The sequence below is a fragment of the Phragmites australis genome, chromosome 17 (assembly GCF_958298935.1).
Source record: "Phragmites australis chromosome 17, lpPhrAust1.1, whole genome shotgun sequence".
Lineage (NCBI taxonomy): Eukaryota > Viridiplantae > Streptophyta > Magnoliopsida > Poales > Poaceae > Phragmites > Phragmites australis.
In genome coordinates this window covers 24,326,082-24,347,899 of record NC_084937.1, presented here as the reverse complement: position 1 = coordinate 24,347,899, position 21,818 = coordinate 24,326,082, and the positions used below count along the sequence as shown (strand labels likewise).

The 21,818-nt window shown below is 40.4% G+C and overlaps 1 protein-coding gene across 2 annotated transcripts; it reads left to right on the top strand.

Annotated features, from left to right (window-relative positions):
- The first annotated feature begins 4,530 nt into the window (after positions 1-4,530).
- Positions 4,531-15,270, top strand: LOC133896817 (isoamylase 3, chloroplastic). Of its 2 annotated transcripts, none has more exons than XM_062337459.1 (24): positions 4,531-4,838; positions 4,964-5,030; positions 5,128-5,202; positions 5,498-5,658; positions 6,252-6,339; positions 6,819-7,055; positions 7,134-7,238; positions 7,455-7,559; positions 7,649-7,783; positions 7,878-7,964; positions 8,086-8,143; positions 8,676-8,739; positions 9,327-9,426; positions 10,218-10,318; positions 10,851-10,902; positions 11,237-11,308; positions 12,236-12,325; positions 12,419-12,491; positions 12,928-13,007; positions 13,100-13,204; positions 13,770-13,868; positions 14,001-14,062; positions 14,185-14,296; positions 14,708-15,270. In XM_062337459.1, exons 1-24 carry the CDS (start codon positions 4,738-4,740, stop codon positions 14,819-14,821), a joined length of 2,343 nt encoding a protein of 780 aa, XP_062193443.1. In that variant the 5' UTR covers positions 4,531-4,737; the 3' UTR covers positions 14,822-15,270. The 2 variants fall into 2 exon arrangements, with proteins under 2 accessions (XP_062193443.1, XP_062193445.1); XM_062337461.1 differs by having other exon boundaries at positions 4,533-4,838; positions 11,246-11,308.
- Positions 15,271-21,818: the final 6,548 nt, after the last annotated feature.

Here is a 21,818-nt window from a genome sequence, read left to right as displayed (position 1 = left end):
CATGTGGTGACTTTATGTGCCACTTTGAGTGTATTACATATCTCCTTAGCCTCTTCAAGCACATCCACTTTATTGAATTCCTCGAAGCTCAAAGGACCAAACAACACACTTACGGCTTGTGTATTACGTGGAGGTTTTGCTCTTGTTAAGGAATGAGCTATATGTCCTCATCAGGAAACTCAAGACATGTGCAATCAATTCTTCAAACACTTGGATGAAGAGAGATTAGATGTATTTTCATCTTTTGCCTCCAAACGACATAGTACGTGCCATTAAAATATAGTCCACGTCCGAATGAAATGAAAATATAAAAATATGATGCATTCAACTTATCATAAATGAAATCGTTTTCAACTCCCTTGTTCTTATCGTTGCCCGAATTCAAAGGATCCTCCTTAGGACTCCTCAGATTTTTATCCCCGACGTCGACATTTTCAATTTCTTCAAGCGGTGAAGTTTTATAGGAGATTAGGCTCTGATACTAATTGAAATATTGAGATGTCGCATAGAGGGGGTGAATAGGCGTTTCTAAAAAAAAATTAAATTTTGCAGTGGATTAAACAGAATCCAGAACCTCTAGGTTCAATCCGGAACTTCCAACTTATCCAAAAGTTCTAGGCTCAACTCGGATATTCCATTCATAGAGCTCAAAACTGGGATTAAATTATACTTATGCAAATCTACCTGAATCTAAGTGTTACCACATATCATCAATGATGTTTCTAAGCATTTTTACAAAGCACTTGCAGCCATAAACTCGCCAATAAGTATATCAGGGTAAATCATCTAAAGTCAGCACGCACAAGAGCGAACACAAGAATAACATAAGTAAGCAAAGGAGATAAGTGATTTGTTTCCCAAAGTTTGGATCCAAGAATCCTACGTCCCCGTTGAGTAGCTCACAAGTCGGGTCTCTTTCAACCCTTTCCCTCATCGAGCGACCACAAAGATCGAGCTTAGAGCTTACTCAATATCTTCTTCCCTTACGGAAGCAAGGAGGGTCTTCACAAACTTTCTTGCGGTACACTACAAGCTTGAGTGTTCATAAGCAACGCCTAGCCAGCTAGAAGGGCGAACCTCCAAGAGTAACAAATGCGAAATCAACTGACTTGACGATGAACCAAGTGCTCAAAGGTCGGAGATGAAGCTCACTGGCTATTACACTTGCAATCCCTCACTCTACTCTCAAATCTTTTCAAGAATTGAAGCTTAGGTGAGTAAGGAGAGTTCTAGAGGGCTTTCAATGCTTTTGTCTCAAGTTTGGTTAACACTAAATGAGTGGAGGGGGGTAATGGGCTATTTATATCTAACCCCCAAAATATGACCGTTACAGAGCATTCTAGCCTAATCCGGAACTTCCAGGTTAACACGTGACCACAACAATCGAGAACTCTAACATGGAACTCCATCCAGAGGATCCGGTAAAAGTCACTAGAACTCGATGGTTCTGGACTTATCTAGAACTTCCCGGTTAAATTAAAAAACCCAAGCCGACACCCACTGTCCGGAGTCCATCTAGAGGTTTTGGTTACCCGGAACTTTTGGATTGCACCAGAAACTTTTGGGTACAGAAGACTTGTTAGCAAACTCTGGTGTACGTGGGGTGTCTTGTGTCTCTCATAAGTAGTCTAAATAGGTACTTTGAGCACTGAGACATCCTCAAGTCAGTCTATACATATTTCTCTTGATAGTACCACATACTTATACTCAATTTCAGAAATAAAATGAATTTAAATCTACTGAGTAGCCACATGTTGCTTCTTTTCCTTTTTTAGGGTCGCTAACGTCTTTTAACTTATCTATAGGACTAATACATGTTCATAAACTCATTAAACTTTATTATTCTCTTGATCATTTGTCATCAATTATCTAAAATCCCTATAAGAGGCCTAGATGCACTTTTAGCTACCTTGCTGGCCCAATGAACGAAAAATCATTTGACCAGGCAACGTCTAGCACTTCCCGCGATGTTCATGCTCATCTTGAACATATGCTTGTGTAGGGTGTATTGATGGATTTGACTCTTCTTGTCGTGCCCTATCAACATTGTTACTTGCAACGAGGTTCTCATGGGCAGGACTAACCGCCACCAAGTCTTTCTACTAATTAGCAGAGAGCACATTGACACCATAATCTTGCATGTCTTCTTTGTCTGTAGATGCGTTAAAATCCGAGAAGCAAGATTCATCATCTGAAATCTCCTACTCTATATTAGTGACTATATGGTGGCAAAAGCCACCAAAAATTGATGCTGTAGTCATAGTCGGATTTTTTAGTCAATTAGTCGTATGATCATGTGAGTAATCATCTTGACCTTTGAGCTCAAGGGCTCGATGGCAAAAATTCATTATCAGAGATTGAGGAACTTTTGCCAACTCATTGGGCTTCATGCAGACATCGAGTCCAAAGTTGTTATAGAACCTGTTTTGTCGAGTCCAAAGTAGCTCTTTACTAGAGACTTTATGTGCTTAGTTGATGATATCCTCACAGATAACGTCAGATGTCAACTATTAGTAAAGTCAATTATATAAACATATTTAAAGTAAGGATGCATGTTCACTAACTATGTGTATCGAAGAGTATAACACGATATTTTATAAAGGTTCGAACTTCCTTTAGGATAATAGCAATACATACTGTGTTGTCTTGATTAATCTTAGGAAAAAAAACAATTATAATAGGAGTGTGTATAGATCTACTCTATAAATCTTGGCAAGTTCTCTTGTGTTATAAATCATGAAACTTTTATCAGATGAATTTGACCGTAACTTAAATCTATTGTAGGTCACAATATGTTGTTTACGCTTCTTTCCAACCTTCTCGTATCTTCTCCCTTTCTCGGTGACGATTTTGAAGCCAGCGCTTTCCACATCATGGTTGTTGAACACTCAGCTAGATGCCATGCTTATGATTTTGGGCACCTTATCCATGGTAACGAAGTCGACAATATGGTTAGACCAAACGTGCAAGGTGAGCGTGCTGGTTCATGAACCAAAACAGCCTGCCAGCAGTTATGCGCTTTATCTATGTGGATACACTCAGGGTTAACCTTATCGACCGAAGCTCGGTTACCGAGCTCCGGCGGTAACCGATCAAAAATTCAAAAAAAATCGGATAAAATTCATTTGGTAAAATTTGAAATTCGGAATTTTTTTTGCTATTTTAGCCGTTCGGTAACCGGTCGGTTTGGATCGGTTACCGAGCGGTTTTTGCGATTTATCGAACGGTTTTATCGAATTTTCCGTATTATAGGTAACCGCTCAGTTTTTTTGGTAACTGCTCAGTTTTCTCGATTTATCGAGCGGTTTTCTTGATTTTCAGTGAAGCTAAAAAAAACCTAAAAATTATCTCAATCTTGTAAAATCAATAACTAATTCATCTGAGCTTCAAATCAAGTGAAACAATTTTTTTTGGTTTCCTTGTGACATGATCTACATGATAAAAGTATTTATACTCATAAAAAAGTTCAAAATTTTCTGTGAGAAATTGTATTTGTTAAACCAAGTTAAATGCATAGTTTACTCTTTGCTAATCCAAAAATCATGAAACTAATTTTTTTAGTCTTCTTACATGATCTTATGTCTTTTAAAAATACATGAACTCATAAATTAGTTATTATAACATGCATGATTGTGTAAATATGTTGCGACTAGATTAATTCATAACTGACTCATCACACTCAAAAATTAGTGAAACCACTTTCATTAGCTTATTTATACTATAATTTACGTATAAAAAATAATAGTAGACATGAAAAGTTAATTACAGTGCTGTTTCTTTAACATATTCACTTTATGCTTGTGAACTTTGTAAAAATCATAGAGAAATTAATAAAACTCTAAATAAAGTGAAATCAATTTTAAAGATTCTTTTAAAATACTTTTTACACAAGAAAAATATGTGTTTGCATGTTACACTTTTCCTTAACATGAGTTAATAATTGAGCCGTACGTTTCAATTTTTTCATTTTTTCAAACTTCCTCCCTATAGAATATGATGCAAACGACATTATTTTTAAAAACTTTTTTCACAGAAGGTCTTAGAATTGTGTCTAGTTTTTTAAAGATTTTTTTTGATTTTTTAATTTTTTTTTCGAATTTTTTGAATTCAAATTCGGTTACTGTTCGGTTTCTGAAATCAGACCGGACTGAGAAGTTCGGTAACCGCGATTTTTAAGCGGTTACCGTCGCATTTGTGAACCGTGATACACTGCCTTTTGCGATTGCTTGGTAGATTATCTATTGGATGAGTAATGCTATGCATATTCCCCCCTCCCCCCTTCGATCTGCAATATCTGAATGTCAGAATCGTCTGCAATATCTGAATATATGAATTACAGATTCGTCTGTAATATCTGAATGTCGGAGATACATAGGTGTACATTGTGGCAAAAGGAAAAAATCTAGAGAGCGAGAAAGAACAAAAGAGGAGCCGAGAAACACATGACAGGCCCCGATCGGGCCAGAAGAGAGGCCGTCCGTCCACTTCGCTATCATCCCCCGTGCCTGCACCAACTCCGCGCATGCGGCACCACGTGTCCCCCGCAGCCCGCTCCGTCCCACCCCCACGCCCCCCAAGGTGAGATCACCACCTCCGTTTCCGTCTCCTCCTCCCACTCCTCCCCGCTACTCTCCACCGGTCTCCTCGAGGGCCGCGAGCATAGGAGCCGACCCTATAACTAGCCCCATTCCCCGACTCACGCTCGCCCCCCACTCCTCCCCCATCCCCGCCGCTTGGATGGATTCCGTCGGGACAAATCGCCCCCCGCTGCGCTCCGTCGCCGCCCCCCGAAGCAGCGCGCTGCGACGCCCGCCCCGCCACCCCGCGCTCGGCAACCGGTGAGTGGCTCGGTCCTGCTGTCCCGATCACCGCCCTGGATGTTGATCTCGTCGCGCTGCATTCTCTCGATTCGTGGCGCGGCTCTGCTGATGCTTAACGCTAAGCTCGTCGTGACCCTGTGCAGTGTGGCCGCGAGTAAGCTCGGGATCGCGTCTGGTCTCGGAGGAGGAACAGGAGGGTGTTTTGGAAAGGCAAGTGTCTCGATTTTGGTGTCTGTTCGTGGCGTGCCTCATGTTTATGGTATGGTTTGTGGATTGATTGGTCCAAGCGAATTTTGTGGTGGTGTAGGTGCACCGACTTGACGCGGTGCGGGATACCAGGGCGAGAGCTCAGAGCGGGAGAACGGGGAGTAGCGCGACCGAGGTATGTAATCACAGGATGCCGCATGCCTTCTATATTAGTAGATCAATATTCGTAGACCCCCTTTAGTTGCTAGTCTACTGTCTACTACATTGTGTTGTTTGATGCAATAGCGACCAACTTGCATGTTATGGCTTATGAGATAGCATCATCCTAGTAAAACCCTGCTCCATGCAAATATGTTTTGTATTGGGTATTTATAAACTCGACATTTTGCCATGCCAGAATTGAATTATGCTTCTGAGCCTATGCGCCATTTTTCCTGTGTTTTTGGTAACATTTTTTCACTCTGCTACAGCTGGCAATGGAATGCACAGGACCTAGCACTGAAATGCTCTTGAAATATTCGTCTGGTAAAGCTTTCCCACTCGGAGTATCGGAAGTAGAAGGCGGGCTGAACTTTTCAATTTTCTCACAACATGCTTCCTCTGTTGCCCTTTGCTTGAAACTTCCTGATAGGTATAGACTTGCTCTCTTATAACTATGCGGTGATGTTGCTTTCCTCACCATTGGAATTAAATGTTGACTATGCTGAACTTCTTTTGCTTTCCCTCGGATATGAAATCATGTAGTTTTCTGGCCGCTTTGAAAGTCTGCTACTCCTTTCTGACTTTGTTGATCAGCATTGTAATTGCATTTCCGCTGTGTTTGTAGCTGCTTTGTTTGTGTTAAACTTTGGTCAATGGGTCCACAACTAAACCCATTTTAGGGTCTCAAAGATATGGCAATATTGTTATCATAATACAGTATTCACTATTTCAGGTTTAGAATGCTGCAATGTGTTGAAAAAAAAAAAGATCCATACTCGCATAAATGGGTGGAAGCCTCTTAATGCTGAATATACTTTAGTGCATTTATATAATAATACAGTAAAATAACGTGATCTACTCATATTTGTTTTTTGTAATTTGATCTCGAGTGTAATCTTGGTTCAAATCATCGGTTACTTATCATATCTGTACTTTTAGCTTTTTTTCATCTTGCTTTCTCTTTCCAAAGGACTATGATATATTCTTTGGATAAACTCCTAACTTACCAAAATGTTTCTTCAGAGGAACCAAAGATGATGTAGAAATTGTCGAGTTTGCTTTAAATTGCCAGAAGAACAAAACAGGAGATATATGGCATGTGTCAGTTGAGGTATTTTTATAAAGTTCTGTTATTATGGTTACCTTTGGAGATAAATGCAATATTCGTTTTATTTGACAACTTGGTGTGGACTGACATTCACGCAACAAGTTAAGAATTCAACAGTTTTCTGTTGTATATTTGTATTATATTACATATTACTCTAAGCTCGATTCCATTTTATAAAGAAAACCTACATTTGAGAGGGATCTTGTGTGAAGAAATGCCTTATATTTTCTTTTTTTACGTCAGCCTTAAATTTTCCAAAGTGCTGGTCTTGTGATATGAACTTGTCCATCTCAGCTGAAAAAAAGCACTGTTAAGTACAGGCTCAGAAAGTGAGCTGTTCTGCTTGGCCACTTATGGCATGTTTTTGCTCTATCTTTTTTGGTGCTTGGTTTAACATTTTCTCCCATCTGTTTCGCACTCTATGTTTGTTCTATCAAGAAATGTCTGACCTGAAAGAAGCCTTCTCTCTTTTTTAATTTCAGGGTTTGCCTGCTTCTGGTGTTCTTTATGGGTATCGCATTAATGGTCCTCGAGGGTGGGAGCAAGGTCATAGATTTGATAGCAGTGTTATTCTTCTGGACCCTTATGCAAAATTAGTTTCGGGTCGAAAGTACTTTGGGGCTGACGAGGAAAAGTCTAGTCAGGTTTTTGGAACATATGATTTTGATAGCTATCCTTTTGACTGGGATGATGATTATCTGCTTCCTAATTTGCCTGAGGTATTTGGATCATTTTGGTATAATGCGCTAAATATTCCAAACATGAGGTTCTGACTGCATATTTCGTTCTTAATCTAGACAGATCTTGTTATATATGAAATGAATGTTCGCGCTTTCACTGCCGATGAATCAAGTGGCCTTGATCCAGCTGTTCGTGGAAGCTATCTTGGTGTCATTGAGAAAGTAAGAGTACTTATTTTGTGGCTTGTGAGGACATCTATTCTTTTAGTAGTTAGATTTCCTTGGTCCTATGTTAGCACTACAATTTTGAACTAAATTGTTATTTTCTGCTATTATTTTAGTGATATAGTTTTGTGGAGCTGGTATTGAGATGGCCACCTTTCCAATTTTAATGCCAATTTTTTAATGACTATAAATGAAATAGTTGTGGTTTGGTAGATTCCTCATTTGCTGGAACTAGGCGTTAATGCAGTGGAACTACTTCCTGTCTTTGAGTTTGATGAGCTGGAGTTCAAGAGGTACCCTAACCCAAGGGACCACATGGTAAAATATTGATAATCTTTGTTTGATGCTGATGCATAATGTCCTTCACATTCATCAGTGGAGTGACTTCCCATGTTTTCATTTCAAAGGTAAATACATGGGGATATTCAACAATGAACTTTTTTGCGCCCATGAGCCGTTATGCTAGTGCTGGTGGTGGACCTGTGGCTGCTTCCAAAGAGCTTAAGAAGATGGTAAAAGCATTGCATAATGCTGGGATTGAGGTATTGACATCCAGTAGACTTGGCAACTCTCTATTGCATCAGTTATGTTTACCCCCAAGCAAAAACACATTTAACTGTATCGTCATTTGCATAGGTTATTCTGGACGTTGTTTACAATCATACAAATGAGGCCGATGATGCTAACCCTTATATTACTTCTTTCCGTGGCATTGATAACAAGGTGATTTATCTGTGAGTTGGAGCCAGCAAGAGCACAATCTGCTTGTTGTTACCTGTACTATACTTTTGGTTCTAATGCCAGAAAGAGAACTTCTATGGAAAACTAACTACTGCTATTGCAGGTTTATTACATGTTAGATCTGAACAACAATGCTCAGCTTCTTAACTTCTCGGGCTGCGGTAAAATCATGGTCCTTTAACTTCTATTTCTAAATTATCGAGATGTGCATTGCCCTAGGTAACACATGTTGTTGGATGCAATCTGGTACTTTGCATTATTGCATATCTTATTAATGTATCTTCTGTCACTCGTTACATATCTTATGAATTCATCTTGCAACTGTGATTAGTTGTATGCAATGAAGCTTTTGTGGCTACTACTACTTTGGTGCCAATAACTTGGAATGATAGACTTTGATTTAGTACATGTTCCAAATTTCTATTTGCCTGTCAACATTGGTGGCAGACTGTGCCTGGTTATTACATTAGCTGTTATATTGGTTGATAGGAGTGTACGGATCAGTCACTCAGTCATTTTAAGCGGATATATGTAGACAGCCTTACATTTCTGTGAGAGCTGCTAGCTATAGAACAAGCCTTGTCAAACATTTGTGAAAGCCTGCTTAAATGTCTTGTTGATATTATTGTAACTGACCAGATACTTAATGTGCTGGAAATATGTTCTGAATGCAATTTGTCCTGTTTAATCCAGGGAACACACTAAACTGCAACCATCCTGTTGTCATGGAGCTTATACTCGACAGTTTGAGACATTGGTATGGCACAAGCTACAACTATTATTTTTTGTCTGACAACCGTTTTTAAATTTTGTGCATACTTGTCAAGTTCATCTGATCACGTCTTTACTCATAATTGTATGTGACGCTTTGATTACTACTTTGTTTACTTTTGTTACATGTCTACTATCAAGTGTTAACAGATATATATGTGGATGAACTCTCCGATTCATATGATCAAAGTTCAAACCAAGATGCTGTGTGATATACAGACTGAAGTCACCGAAACTTCCTCTAGGCTATAGTGCACAGTCCTGCTAGTTGATAACTAGAAATCATTTACCTTGTGGCAAGATATAGCTGATGCAACAGCTAGAGCACTGATGTTAACATCTTCCAAGATGTATGATTGGTATCATGTAGTAATATGGGTAATGCACTGTCTAGTCCTATATGAACCCTACAAGTCCCTGACAACCAAAATGTCTAAGCAAACTGCAGTATAGCTGCTATATGACATTTTTAATTAAACGAAATAAATTTTAGCTCCTTTTTTTTTCCTGACAGCGGTTTCATCATATTCCTAGTGTTGTTATAATTTGCATAACTGCTTTTGATGCTTCAAGGGTTAATGAGTATCACATAGATGGATTTCGATTTGACCTCGCAAGCGTTCTTTGTCGTGGACCAAATGGTAGCCCTCTTGATGCACCACCACTCATTAAGGTACTTCTTTTAGTAGCTGCAGACTTGCAGTTTCAAACTTAAAAATAAGAGTTACCAAGCCTTAAAAGCAATCTTTTCTTTATTCACCATTTCCATTTCTTTGTGCTCTTCTTAGCCAGACAAATGAAATTAATGTAGTTCATGAAAAATCAAGACATTAGTTTCTAAATGTTACTGTATTCTGATAAAAAAGTTCATTGATGCAATGAGGGGCCATAAGTTTCCTTACATGGGCAGTTGGATACAATTGTGACCTACTAAACTCCAAGAGACCAATTGTGACGGTTTAAATTGTATCGATCTTGCAGCCAGGGGCGAAGCTAGAATGAAATTGTGGTGGTGCACAACATCACCATACATATAGAAAGATGTCTAATTTTGAAGCAATATTGTCAATTTTAGCTGCTTCAGGTGTCAAAATAACTTGGTGCCTGTGTTTCACCCCTACCTGTAGCACTGTATTTCTTGTTTGCTTTCTGTTTCTCAATTGTTTACATTATTTTTTGGGCACATATAACTGCAAACTCATATTTGAGTGCAATCATGCAAGATTTGAACATTGAATGAGGCATGGATGGACTAGATTTAGGGGGACTTGAGGGTCATATGAATGCAACTCTTTTCTTAACCCTGTCAGAGGTTGGGAAATATTTAAGGATGATTCCCGCTTTCTCAAGACCACTTAACTCTGACACCTGATTCTCCAATCCAGTAGCTCATATTACATAGATGTAAACCTTTCAGCTTTCCTTTGTACTGCTTTATCTGACTGTTTATTTACTTGGCTGCAGGAAATTGCCAAAGATTCTGTATTGTCTAGATGTAAGATCATTGCTGAACCTTGGGATTGTGGTGGTCTCTATCTAGTAGGGCGATTCCCTAACTGGGACAGGTAATTCGACCATATGATTGAATTATACTAGAAAGAACGACTGAGGTTGTATATTTTGGCCTTGCTCTTGAATGTAATTTTCTTTTCTTTCATGGATGATATCATCATACCACCACCACCACAACAACAACGCCTTTGTCCCAAGCAAGTTGGGGTAGGCTAGAGATGAAACCCACAAGATCCAACTAAAAAGATGATGAGAAAACAATAATGATAATAAATGTACTAGTAATAGTAAAAAATAAAAGGTGACGAGAAAACAATAATGATAATAAATGATCATACCGTGCGGAAATGTTCATCCGTTAAATACTTAGCAATTGCATTTCTTTTCAAATGATATTGTGCTGATTCCTTGTTTAATAGAATTATTGCCAATATTCTTTCCCATTGCTACTTGGCATAAAAGGATCAGCGTACTGTGAACTTATGAAGACTGTATATTGCCATGAACAGATAGATGTTTTTCTTAATTATTTTCATTTATTTCTAAGATACAAACGACTGTAATATGTTCCACATTGTCTTATAGGTGGGCTGAATGGAATGGGCAGTACAGAGATGATATCCGAAGATATATTAAGGTACCATATGAGCAAATTATGACCTTTTCAAAATATTATATAATTGAGGGCGTGCTTGATGGAGAGGATTCTTATGCTAGTTTATCGCTCATTTGGCTCATACATTGCAGCCTTCTCTCAACCATCACATAAGACAGTTCCGTACTGAGTACTGACACTTTGCTTCTTACTCCGGTTCTGTTCATTCTTACCATGTAGTTGGTGGTAGGAGCATGACAGCCAGCTAGAAATGGCCTTCATGGCATAGGAACTTTTACAGCATTGCCATTTTTTTCTTTTGTTTCTCTCCATATATTGTTTCTCAAGCACAAAACAATGATTCAATACCACTAAGCATTTACAGGGCGACGCTGGTATGAAGGGGGTGTTTGCGACTCGTGTTTCTGGATCTGCTGATCTCTACCAGGTTCTCTTGTGCTTTTTCCTTTATAGACCTGATGTTTTAGCCATTTGCTGAGTACATATTGCTTGCTTGGGCCTCCTGGAATGCTACTTGCTTTTGGAACCTTGATTCTTCTTGATGTTTTCCTGCGTTTTACAAATGGTTGAAACCGGTTGGAGCCATGCACTTGTTAATCTTTTCAATGGTTTTGTTGAAACCACGCCTCATCATTAGAACGCTGCTGATGTTGTTAATATTTACCAGACCAAATTATATCCCTTGCAAGAACAAAGCCTCCAAATTCTATCTTGATGTAAACTAATTTGCCTTTTTTACAGTCCTCATTAGGGCAAGTACAATGCAAAGATGCTTAGATAGATGCTTAAGGAGAGAGAATAAAGACTACGTTATGAAGCGCCTACACAAGAGCTCTAAACTTCAATGAGAACAACTGTATAATAGATGCTTAGATAGTTTAACAAAACAGGAGCCTGTTTAAGCATCCGTTACCACAATGCACACCACGTGCTCTGGCAATTATTTTCTGCTGGACGGTAGCGCCTGACTCCACATGGATACTCGAAGCATCGAACACTTGCTCGAGCAGTGATGCCACCCACAAGCGCTCACATTCCCCTGTGACGAGCTCCACCGTGGCAAATCAAACACATAACTGACGATAAGCACCCTGCCAACTCATGTTGTTGCGCATGGCCTTAGTTTCTCCTGGATCGAATTGCATAATGGTAGTAACTGTATTCTGTGTACCATAGCGACTATGTCATTTGGTAATGTAAAAGCCAGTTGTCTGTGCCATCACCTGTCCTTTTCTTTGGGAGCCTTTGTCAATTAGTTATAAGACTTTTATGTGGAAACTGGGGATAAATTCCTTTTCTTAACAAAAGAAAAATATGTAAAATCAAGTTCCCCTGATGTAAGTTTGGTTGACAGGTGAACAAGCGGAAGCCGCACCATAGTGTAAACTTTGTAATTGCACATGATGGATTTACTTTATATGACCTCGTTTCATACAACTTAAAGGTAACTGTAGTAAACACCACAGTGGTCTAGATCCTTTTGATGCAAGGTGTGATCTCTGTTCACATGCCTTCTCTTTTGAACAAAATCTTATAGCACAATCATGCGAATGGAGAAAGTGGTCGGGATGGGTGCAACGACAATTTTAGCTGGAACTGTGGTGTTGAAGGTACATGCTTTACTGAATAGCAAATTCTGTTTTGTACATCGAAAGTGTTAAAGTTTGAGAAATGTTTCTCTTCACATTTCATAATACTGGTATACTTGACTAAAGTATAGTATTCTATGGAAATGCAAAGTTGTTCAAAATTGTTAAATATCCCTTTACTTGAATGGAGAATAAAGTTATCAGGAGAATGGTAACTTTGAATTTGTTGAATCAGTGGTTTTTCATTTTGTCAACAGAACTCAAAGATTACTCATATCAGTGAAGTTTCTACATTAAGATTGAACCAAATAATTATAGAAGTACCGCGGTACCTTTTCATATAAAAGCATGGTCATGCACTTTTTTTTTCTTTTCATGGACAAGAAATTGATTTGTTCCACTTAATTCTATGTTACATATGTTCAGTGCTATTAAAAATATGATTTCATTATGACAGGAGAAACAAATGATTTGAATGTGCTAAATCTTCGTTCAAGACAAATGAAGAACTTCCATGTGGCATTAATGATTTCTCAGGTAAATATTGCTGATTAGCATATACATACCTTTTTATGTGGAATTGCATTGTTTATATATTAGTACCATATACTTTCCTTTTTGTATAATAGGGCATTCCAATGATGCTGATGGGAGATGAATATGCTCACACACGTTATGGAAACAATAATAGCTATGGTCATGATACTTTCATAAACCATTTCCAATGGGGACAGGTAACACGATTATGTTGATTTTCCATTGCGAATATATTTATGAGTGAATTGCACAAAACTACAAGTATTGTGCCATTTGCAGCACAAAACTACAAGTATTGTGAACTAATTTCACACAAAACCCGATTTCAGGAACTCACTTTTTCACCATATAACCTAGGGCTGGAAATAATCTTGGAAATTACTCCATCATATAAGGAGAATATTAGTGAATTTTCCCATATTTTTTGGATTTTATTTGAGGCCCTAACAATCGTTAGGAGTTATAAAAGTAGTCTTCTGTAGAATTTTAGTTTAAATTCTACATAGACTTTTTGGGTGAGTCCAATTAAAATGGGTTGCACATGGATTATAGAACACGTACAAAAAGTTCTAGGATTATTGGAGAAATATAAGACATTTTTTGGATGAATCTAATTAAAATGGGGTTTTATGTGAAATTAGTGCACAATACTTGTACTTTTGTGTTACAAATGACACAATACTTGTAGTTTTGTGCAATTCACTCTATATTTATTGATAGGCATATGCTAATTTGTCCTCTACGGTTTTCATGTTGATATAGTTGGAAGAAAGAAGGGATGGCCATTTCAGGTTTTTCTCAGAGATGATCAAGTTTCGTCATAACCACCGAATACTGAGACGTGACAGGTTTCTTAACAAAGTAAGCTCAGATTGATTGCATTCTTAGTGCTATTCTTGCAATTGAATCCCTCAGTTCTTCATTAAAGCTAACAATTTTTCCTTTTGCCAAAATAATTGTCGCCATCTGTTCTGAGATCTTTATTGTTTGTAGAATGATGTCACCTGGCATGAAGATTGTTGGGAGAACCAGGAAAGCAAATTCTTGGCTTTCACGTAAGGAAGTTTGCTCATGACACTTGATTAGATGCTACATTTTGACCATATGATGGTATTTGTCATAGTTTGTTTTCTGCAAATCTTGGATTTTCAATTGCTTGCTCGCAATTTTGATGCAGGGTACACGACCACAACTCTTGTGAAGACATCTATTTGGCATTCAATGCTCATGACTATTTTGTGAACTCTGTAATCCCCCCACCGCCACACCATAAATGTTGGAACCGCGTGGTATGGATATTCTCTGATCTTGCTAAATGTTTTATATGGAGTAACTTTCTGTGTAGTCCTAACATAGTCAACCTCCAAATTTCCTTTTATCTATTAAGGTAATAATTGTTATTGGGACAAATTCTATTATTGTTTCTATAAGTCAACAAAGAAAAGATCTTTTTGTAAATTTGGCAAACAAGTGGCTAGATGCCTAGATAATGCTATTACAATACTCCTTTTTACTGTTATCTTGAGCAATAAACCAGCTACAACTGGACTGAGTTCATAAAGTGGACCGAGTGTCTACACTTACTGTGGTTTGTCTAGATTTTTTTTACGGTAATGGTTTGTCTACTTTTAGTGTCACTTCTTTCTTGACTTCCCCTTCTATTTCATTAGCTTACAAGTTCTTTTGTCGGATTGCTGCAGGTGGATACCAACCTGGAATCACCAAATGATATTGTGCCAGAAGGGGTGCCATTTTCAGGATCAAGGTATAGGATTGCTCCGTACTCTTGCATCCTGCTCAAGGCAAAGCTTTAGAATGGTGGAGGCAAGTCTGGCTTAGTTTGGTTAAAAAGACTCATCTTACTTTCCAAGCTCTTAACCAACAGTTCTGCAAACATGGCAAACTTTGATCTGGGGAGTCAGGCTGATCTTAGCGGAAAATTGACTGGTGGGAGCCACAGTTGCAACTGGTACAGGGGACTCATAATAACCACACATCGCAAGTGAACTTTTCTGCACATGAGAAGCAACAAGAGCCTGTTATACAGATGTCACCGGAGTTCTGGTTGGGGGAAGCTAGTGTTTGCATTATGTTATTTCATTTTTTTTCGTTGAACCTGTGAATGGCTGTCAAGAGCTTGTTTCCTTAATAATTTGGCATCGTATCCCATGTTTACGACCTATATGCTCTCTTGTGAGAATATGGAAGCTTTCCTGTATTGAACATATGCTTGACGAATGGATACCAGTCTTGCTTCGTCTAAGTATGTTCTTGCCGGTTGCTTGGACTGCTGGGGCCATTAAGTCCTGCATGGTGTTTAAGTAGTAAGTTTAGCCTGAAAATATGCAATAACCTCTGTACCATCAGTTCTGTTTCTCTTGGAATGAACCTCAGGTGCTCAGTGTTAAAATTATTTCCTGCTAGTGGTAGCGGCCTTGTAGCGGCAGTAGCGTGCTCATCGTGATACGGAGGAGAGAGAATGCCACAGGGTTCTAATTTCTCAAACAGGCTCCAACCTGGCCTCCGGCGCAGCTAAACGAACAGCCGGCGATGATGTGACAGGATAACATGGCATTGACAGAGCTGGGCCAGCGAATGCCCTAACTAGACATGTGATGAGCTCTCATATCCATCTCACCTGAAATGAGGCAAAATAATCCAATCTTAATCATTCGTTGGCAACAAACTTCCAGGTTCCAAAGAGAGGGAGAAGAAACGAGGCAAACGCCTTTATCCGAAAGAGTGGTGCGTACTTAGCTGTCCTGTTAGGGGTACTGATGCTAAGGCTCTGCGGGCCGTGGCTGCCATCATGGTTTGCTTGTTGCTATATGTGAGTGATTAGCTCGTTAGTACTAATCATAATTTACGTTACGGATAGTGGAATCCTGCAAATTGTTTAAGAAAATTCCCAATCATTCATACTTTCATAGATGGCCAACGAAGCACTCTTGTACTTAATCAATGCCAAGCTGGTCTCCCCACTGTCCTCCAAAGAGGACGTATGGAAGTTCAGGTACCAACTAAAGTCTCGCAACGCTTAATTTGCAGTTACCCCTAGGATATCCATATTTCTTTGTTGTTTTCAACATCACGGGACAAGCTTAAGGATCATTAGTGTATTTCACTCTTTCTAGTATAATGAGTGCAGGTTAGAGTTCACTCGGAGGACTTGCCAAGCAAGAGTTCACGGAAACAACATACGACTATTATCAAAAACATATACAACCGACGCCAATCATTTTAGAATGGATGCTAAACTTCAAGGGTTATGCTAGTCATACGGTGACAGATTCGAGGCTCAAAAATCTGTCGGATTTTTGTTCCTTGGATCTTCATCCAACGCTTCAGATTAATATCTTCATCAAATAAATATTCCTAATCCTAATCCCCACCCTATTCCACCTGGCGGTGCCAGTCGCCAGGCACTACCTTCACGTGTTCCACTCCCGACCACCTCATCGTCGCCATCCTCGGTGCCAACACGGCCTGTCGACGACCACATTCACCACCAACCCTCCCTCCCCCTCCGCTCCTCCCTCCAAGTGCGTCCTCTTTCATGTTGGCGATGGATCCCACGCTCCCCACATTCACCGGTGCCCTTGACCGCTCCCTCACTAACCACTTCAAAGAACGACGTCCTCACCGTCAACCCCACCCAACCGACAGTCCTCCACCGCTATGACGGGTGGCGCCCTTGCCGCCTCACCGTCTCGCCCATCGCCCATCACCATCGCCTAGCCACCGGCCTCCCCGACCATATTTTGATAGCCAGGGGACACCAAATCCCCCTCCCCTAAAAATCACGAACCCTAACCCTAACTGATGGTCTCACCAGAGAAGACGAGGAGCTTGCCGTAGAAGACAACCTCCCATCGGTAAGTACTAATCCTGATGGGAGATCAATGACAGAAATTCAACGATTCTCCCTCTAAAATCTATAAATAGTAAAACTCAAAATTCAGTCTTGGTAATCAGTTACTCACCCAATGAACTTAGGTGCTCTACCAGTTGGACTAGCGAAACTTAGCAAGTAGCTGTTTGCCAAAGATTTTCGTGACCCAAAATTTTTGTATAATTTTTTTATATATCAACTATATAAAATATGAGTTATTTCTCGTATCACCTCTTCCTTGTATTCTCCTAATATCTAATAAAAACCCTAAAATTTAAATATTGTATCAACTTTTGCTATACACTCCTGTCCTCTAGCTTCCCGCCTTGTTATATGAAACCCATTTTACTAATAAAAATAACTGAAGAAATTATAAGAAAAATTAGTGGATAATCTCCTACTCCTTTTTTGACTACATATGAAACTAAAGTAGGGCATCGCTCCCGACGTATTCATTCAGCGGTGTTCTCATGGTGTATCCATATCTCCATACTTTAAGTTTATGCTTGATATTACTGTGTCTAATATTTATATTTTTGTTGTAATGTATGGACATTTAGCTAATGTCATGTTCTATAGGTGTGTCAGGTGACCACGATCCACAATGGCTCAAACCTATATCGCCATGACCTGACTGGCGTTGACGCGATCATAGCTCACAACCCACTGCCTACGTGGCCACCGATAGTGGCTCATGCGTCCTTGAGCCACGAGTGACGATCCAATATATGAGTTCATCGATTTCTGAGAGGCTGAAACTGCGTGTGTGATTGTGTGACAAACATATTCATGATATGGAGGACGACGATGGTGGCGGGGCGAGGCATAGGCTCAAACCTGAAGGGTAGCGGTGGTGACGCAGACATGAACGAGACGGGGCGCATACAGCTACACATTCATACACGAGCGTGATGGATAAATACGTCCAAATTAAAAATACTGGGTATGCCACTGCATGGAGATCGACATGGTGACAACTTACGATTTTCGAGCTAGTTTGTGGTTGTCATGTTGCGAACTCGAAGCCGTGAAGTCGTCGTCCGCTCGGAAGGTGGGCGGCCTGTCTTGCTGGTTGGCACGTCGGTGTCGCCGTCGCTGGCTGGCCGGCTGGCCGGCCGGCCGGCCGGAATCTTCCAACCTGGGCACAGCCCACTTCGATGGTATGGTGGTGCGCCGAAGGCTATAGATTGAACGAAAAATGCCAACTCGATACTCTTGAATCGGATCCGTTGGGAGATCACTTAATTGCTGATCATTCTAAGGAAATGGATGAATCAGAAGAGTGTCCGTGTCTTGTCAACCGGCGGAGCGCGAAAAATTTACATATGAGAAAATAATTTTCATTACAAATCATTCATTCCAGCCTTCTGGGAAATGGCAAGTGGCCTGGTAGCGGGAAGTGTTTAAAGCCACTCCCAATACATGATATTATAACTACTTCTTCAGTTCTCAAATAAATATCGTTTTAAGGACTTAATTTATTTTTAAATAGACACCGTTTTATGTTTTGTAGGTGGTGTTTTAGCAAAAAGTCTTTATTCAAAGCTATTGGAAGTTAGAGTTAAAATGAATGAGCATGGTGAATTGAGTGGTTTGTGTGCTATTAATTAGACGTGGGATTAATTAAGAGATGTAGACATGCCAAATATGGGTATATTAATTATCACATTGTTCTATGTGTTAGAGGCTACAACGATATTAAAAAAAATGTAAGTAGCATTTCTTAGAGGAAAGAGAATACGAAAATACATGCTAAAAAACAATCATCCCAATGCATAATGTCTATGGCTGGTAACTGAAGAGTTATTTACGATCAATAGATAAGTACAAGAATATATACCAAAGACACTATCTATTCCCCGATACATATTTGATTGTTTTTTGGATTTGTAACCTAGCTTGTTTCTTTATAAAGACACTAGCTTCTTATCTTTACTCATTTAATTGCTTTCCACATCAGTTTTCATTTTGCGTAGATGTGGATTTAATGTCTAAGACATAATCCAATGTGGAGCATTAGGAATAGCATAATATGCCCATATATTGAGGATTGAGCCATAATACTTATTTGGTAATTGTCAGAGCTATTGGCCAACTTTCGGAAATTATAGAAGTCCCGTTTAAAAAGATGACCTTAATGGAGATACCTACACCGACATTCTCGCAGTTCTCTAAATTGTTGTTAAGAACCAGGAAACTGCATCTGTACAAGGCGGACTTTTGTGATCAGTGAACGAGTGGATGTTTCTTTAAGGTTTTGGAGGGTTTGGGTAGGTTATAAATTAAATACTGGATTTATCCCGTGGATCAAGTTCTCGAAGGAGTGTCACTTTGGTTTTTGGAAGGGTTTGGTTAGGTTGGAAATCACTAGGTTTATCTTACATGGATCAAGCTGACTATTGTGAAGGAGAGTGTAGCTTTAGTCTTGGAAGGATCTGGTTAGGCTGGAAATCACTGGAATTATCTTATGGATCAAGTCACAAGAAAATCAAACTCTCCATAGACCACCCAAGTAAACACGTTTCCCATAAGAAATAGTACATGAATTTGCAAAGCAATCAATCTTGGATTCAGGAATACTTCACAACGAGATTTTTATAGCAGTAACTCATGTAATATATGTAGTGTGATTTGTGCAGGTGAATAATAATAAACCACCAATAGTCGAATATAAAATTTGAGGCTGGAACATGGGCTTGATTGATCAGTTTCACCAACCTAATCATTTCCTTCTAAAGGCATTATTCTAGCACACTTTCTAATGACCAGGCGTATGAAAATTGCAAGAAGTCTAGTCGACTGTGTGAATGCCAGTGGCCCTGGGTTTGGATTTGGGGTTTTGGGTTCATCGGTGACCCTAGGGTTAGAGGGAGGTTGCGGCAGCGGCGGTGGGCAGGTTTGGCGGCAGGGTTAATGAAAACGAAACGATTAGCGCGGCGACAGACAATGGATGCGGATTCGATGGCAGAGATGGCGCCAGAGACGACAAGAGACATGCAACATAAGGGAGCGCATATGACATCGCGGGAGGAAGAAACAATCGGTGCGGAAAGAAAGAAACACAAGAAGAAGGTGAATAATACCTGCTTGATTCTAAACCATTGGATTGGAATCAAACCTCTGATCTTCGTCGCCTATTTTTTTTTCTTAAGAAACATGCCTCACAATTATAGCAACACCCTTGTTCTAGGCAACAAAATCTTTTTCGATAAAGGAAGTTTTATTGAACTTAGACAATTACATCACAATGATACAACCGAGCTGCGAATACTTCTAGTTTTTGCATAACTAAGATGCACATAGCAAAAAAGAAAAGAGAAAACATCATAAAAGTTTATAACCGGTGGAAGCAGAAATTACTAAAGCGCACCAATTCTCTGCCTAGACCGTAACCCATACTCCTAGGTAAAAAACTCTCTGACCACATATTCCAAATGCTAATAATTCAGCCTATTACTATTCGCAAGTGGTCACCAACGGCTAGTCACAATAAAGTTTTTTTCTTCCCATTCAAATCCTGCAATAGGTTTGTTCCGTCACAAACTGCACCTGCTTTCCTTTTTAGCATAATAAATATATATCTTGAATGCAGAAATATCACATAAACATAAGGCCAGATGGGACTACCAAGAAACTTAAAGGGGTCCGTTTCAACATCAATCATTATCATAGTCTCCTTGCGAAGTTCAATATACAAAAGTAGGCAAAAATTCACGCGGGCGCATTTTCCAAACTCCAAAAGAATCCAAAATTTGGTGCGACCAAACCGAACAGTACACGGCCAGCTCAAAACTGACCGGATCAAATTACAGGTGAAACAAAGAAAAAAGTAAGAGGCATGTAGCCAATCATCGGTTCCAGTTTTTATCATGCGTGACCTGAAGCTACCTGTCTTTTTTTTTTTTTGAAAAAAGGAAAGAAAATCTGGACACTCCAAACCGACATGCTATAGCAAAAAGACGGCATCCCCACCGTGCAATATGGATCCAACGGATGATCACTGCTGAAATTATCACTAAACCCCTGATACCATAACAATTTACGTGTGTGAACCTCGTCTCGCACTTCTTTATAAGCTCCCGGCCTCTGCTGTGTCGAGACACCATTACAGTGCACACCAGCTCAAGCGCAGAAGACTATCACAAGCTCAAGCAAGCCTTCTCTCTCTGTCTGCTCCAATGGCGCGCCTCCAGCTAGCGGCCTTGGTCATGGCCGTGCTCTTCGCCGCCGCCGCGGCCCAGGCCCCGGCTGCCACCCCGACGCCCGCCCCCAGGGCGTCCCCACCACCGGCCTCGCCGCCGCCGACCCTTGCTCCGGTGTCTCCCCCGGCCCAGGCCCCGGCCACTCCTCCCCCGGCCCCGGCGCCCGTTGCCCCCGCCCCCGCCCCCAAGGCCCCCGCACCCGCGCCCAAGGCTGAGGCGCCCACCCCCGAGATGAGCTCCCCGCCGGCGCCCACCCCCGAGATGAGCCCCCCGCCGGCGCTCACCCCCGATGTGCCTCCCTCCAGCGCCGCCGACGGCGTCTCCCCCGCGGCCAAATGGGTGGCCGCCGCCGCCGTGGCCATTGCCGCCGCGTTCTACTGAGAGATCCGCGCCGCCCCGTTCTGTAATTTTATCATCCGTGTTGAGCTGTTGATTTTCTTTTTTCTCTCCATTTTTTGATCCATATTCCATTCGGCATTCGATTCCCTAGGACTGCGTCCGTTACTACAGTGTAGGATTGTGGCTTGGACAGATTGGTTGGTTGGTTGGCCCGGTGGTGTTGTTGTGCTCCTCCGCCATATGTATAATCCCCGGTTAATTTCTTTCTTTCACCTCTTCTTCCTCTTTCACAGTAATACTCTTACCGCTCCACATTACTACTTGTTCTCGTTCCATCAGATGAGATCTTGGAGAGTGTAGTATAGTGCCGTGTAGCTT

What these genes read in the sequence shown, in the direction of transcription:
- LOC133896817 (XM_062337459.1), top strand. Translation starts at nt 4,738, where the DNA reads ATGGATTCCGTCGGGACAAATCGCCCCCCGCTGCGCTCCGTCGCCGCC. An exon ending in CGATTCCCTAACTGGGACAG is followed by an intron (nt 10,319 to 10,850) that starts GTAATTCGACCA and finishes ATTGTCTTATAG; the next exon opens with GTGGGCTGAATGGAATGGGC. An exon ending in TGGCATTAATGATTTCTCAG is followed by an intron (nt 13,008 to 13,099) that starts GTAAATATTGCT and finishes TTTGTATAATAG; the next exon opens with GGCATTCCAATGATGCTGAT.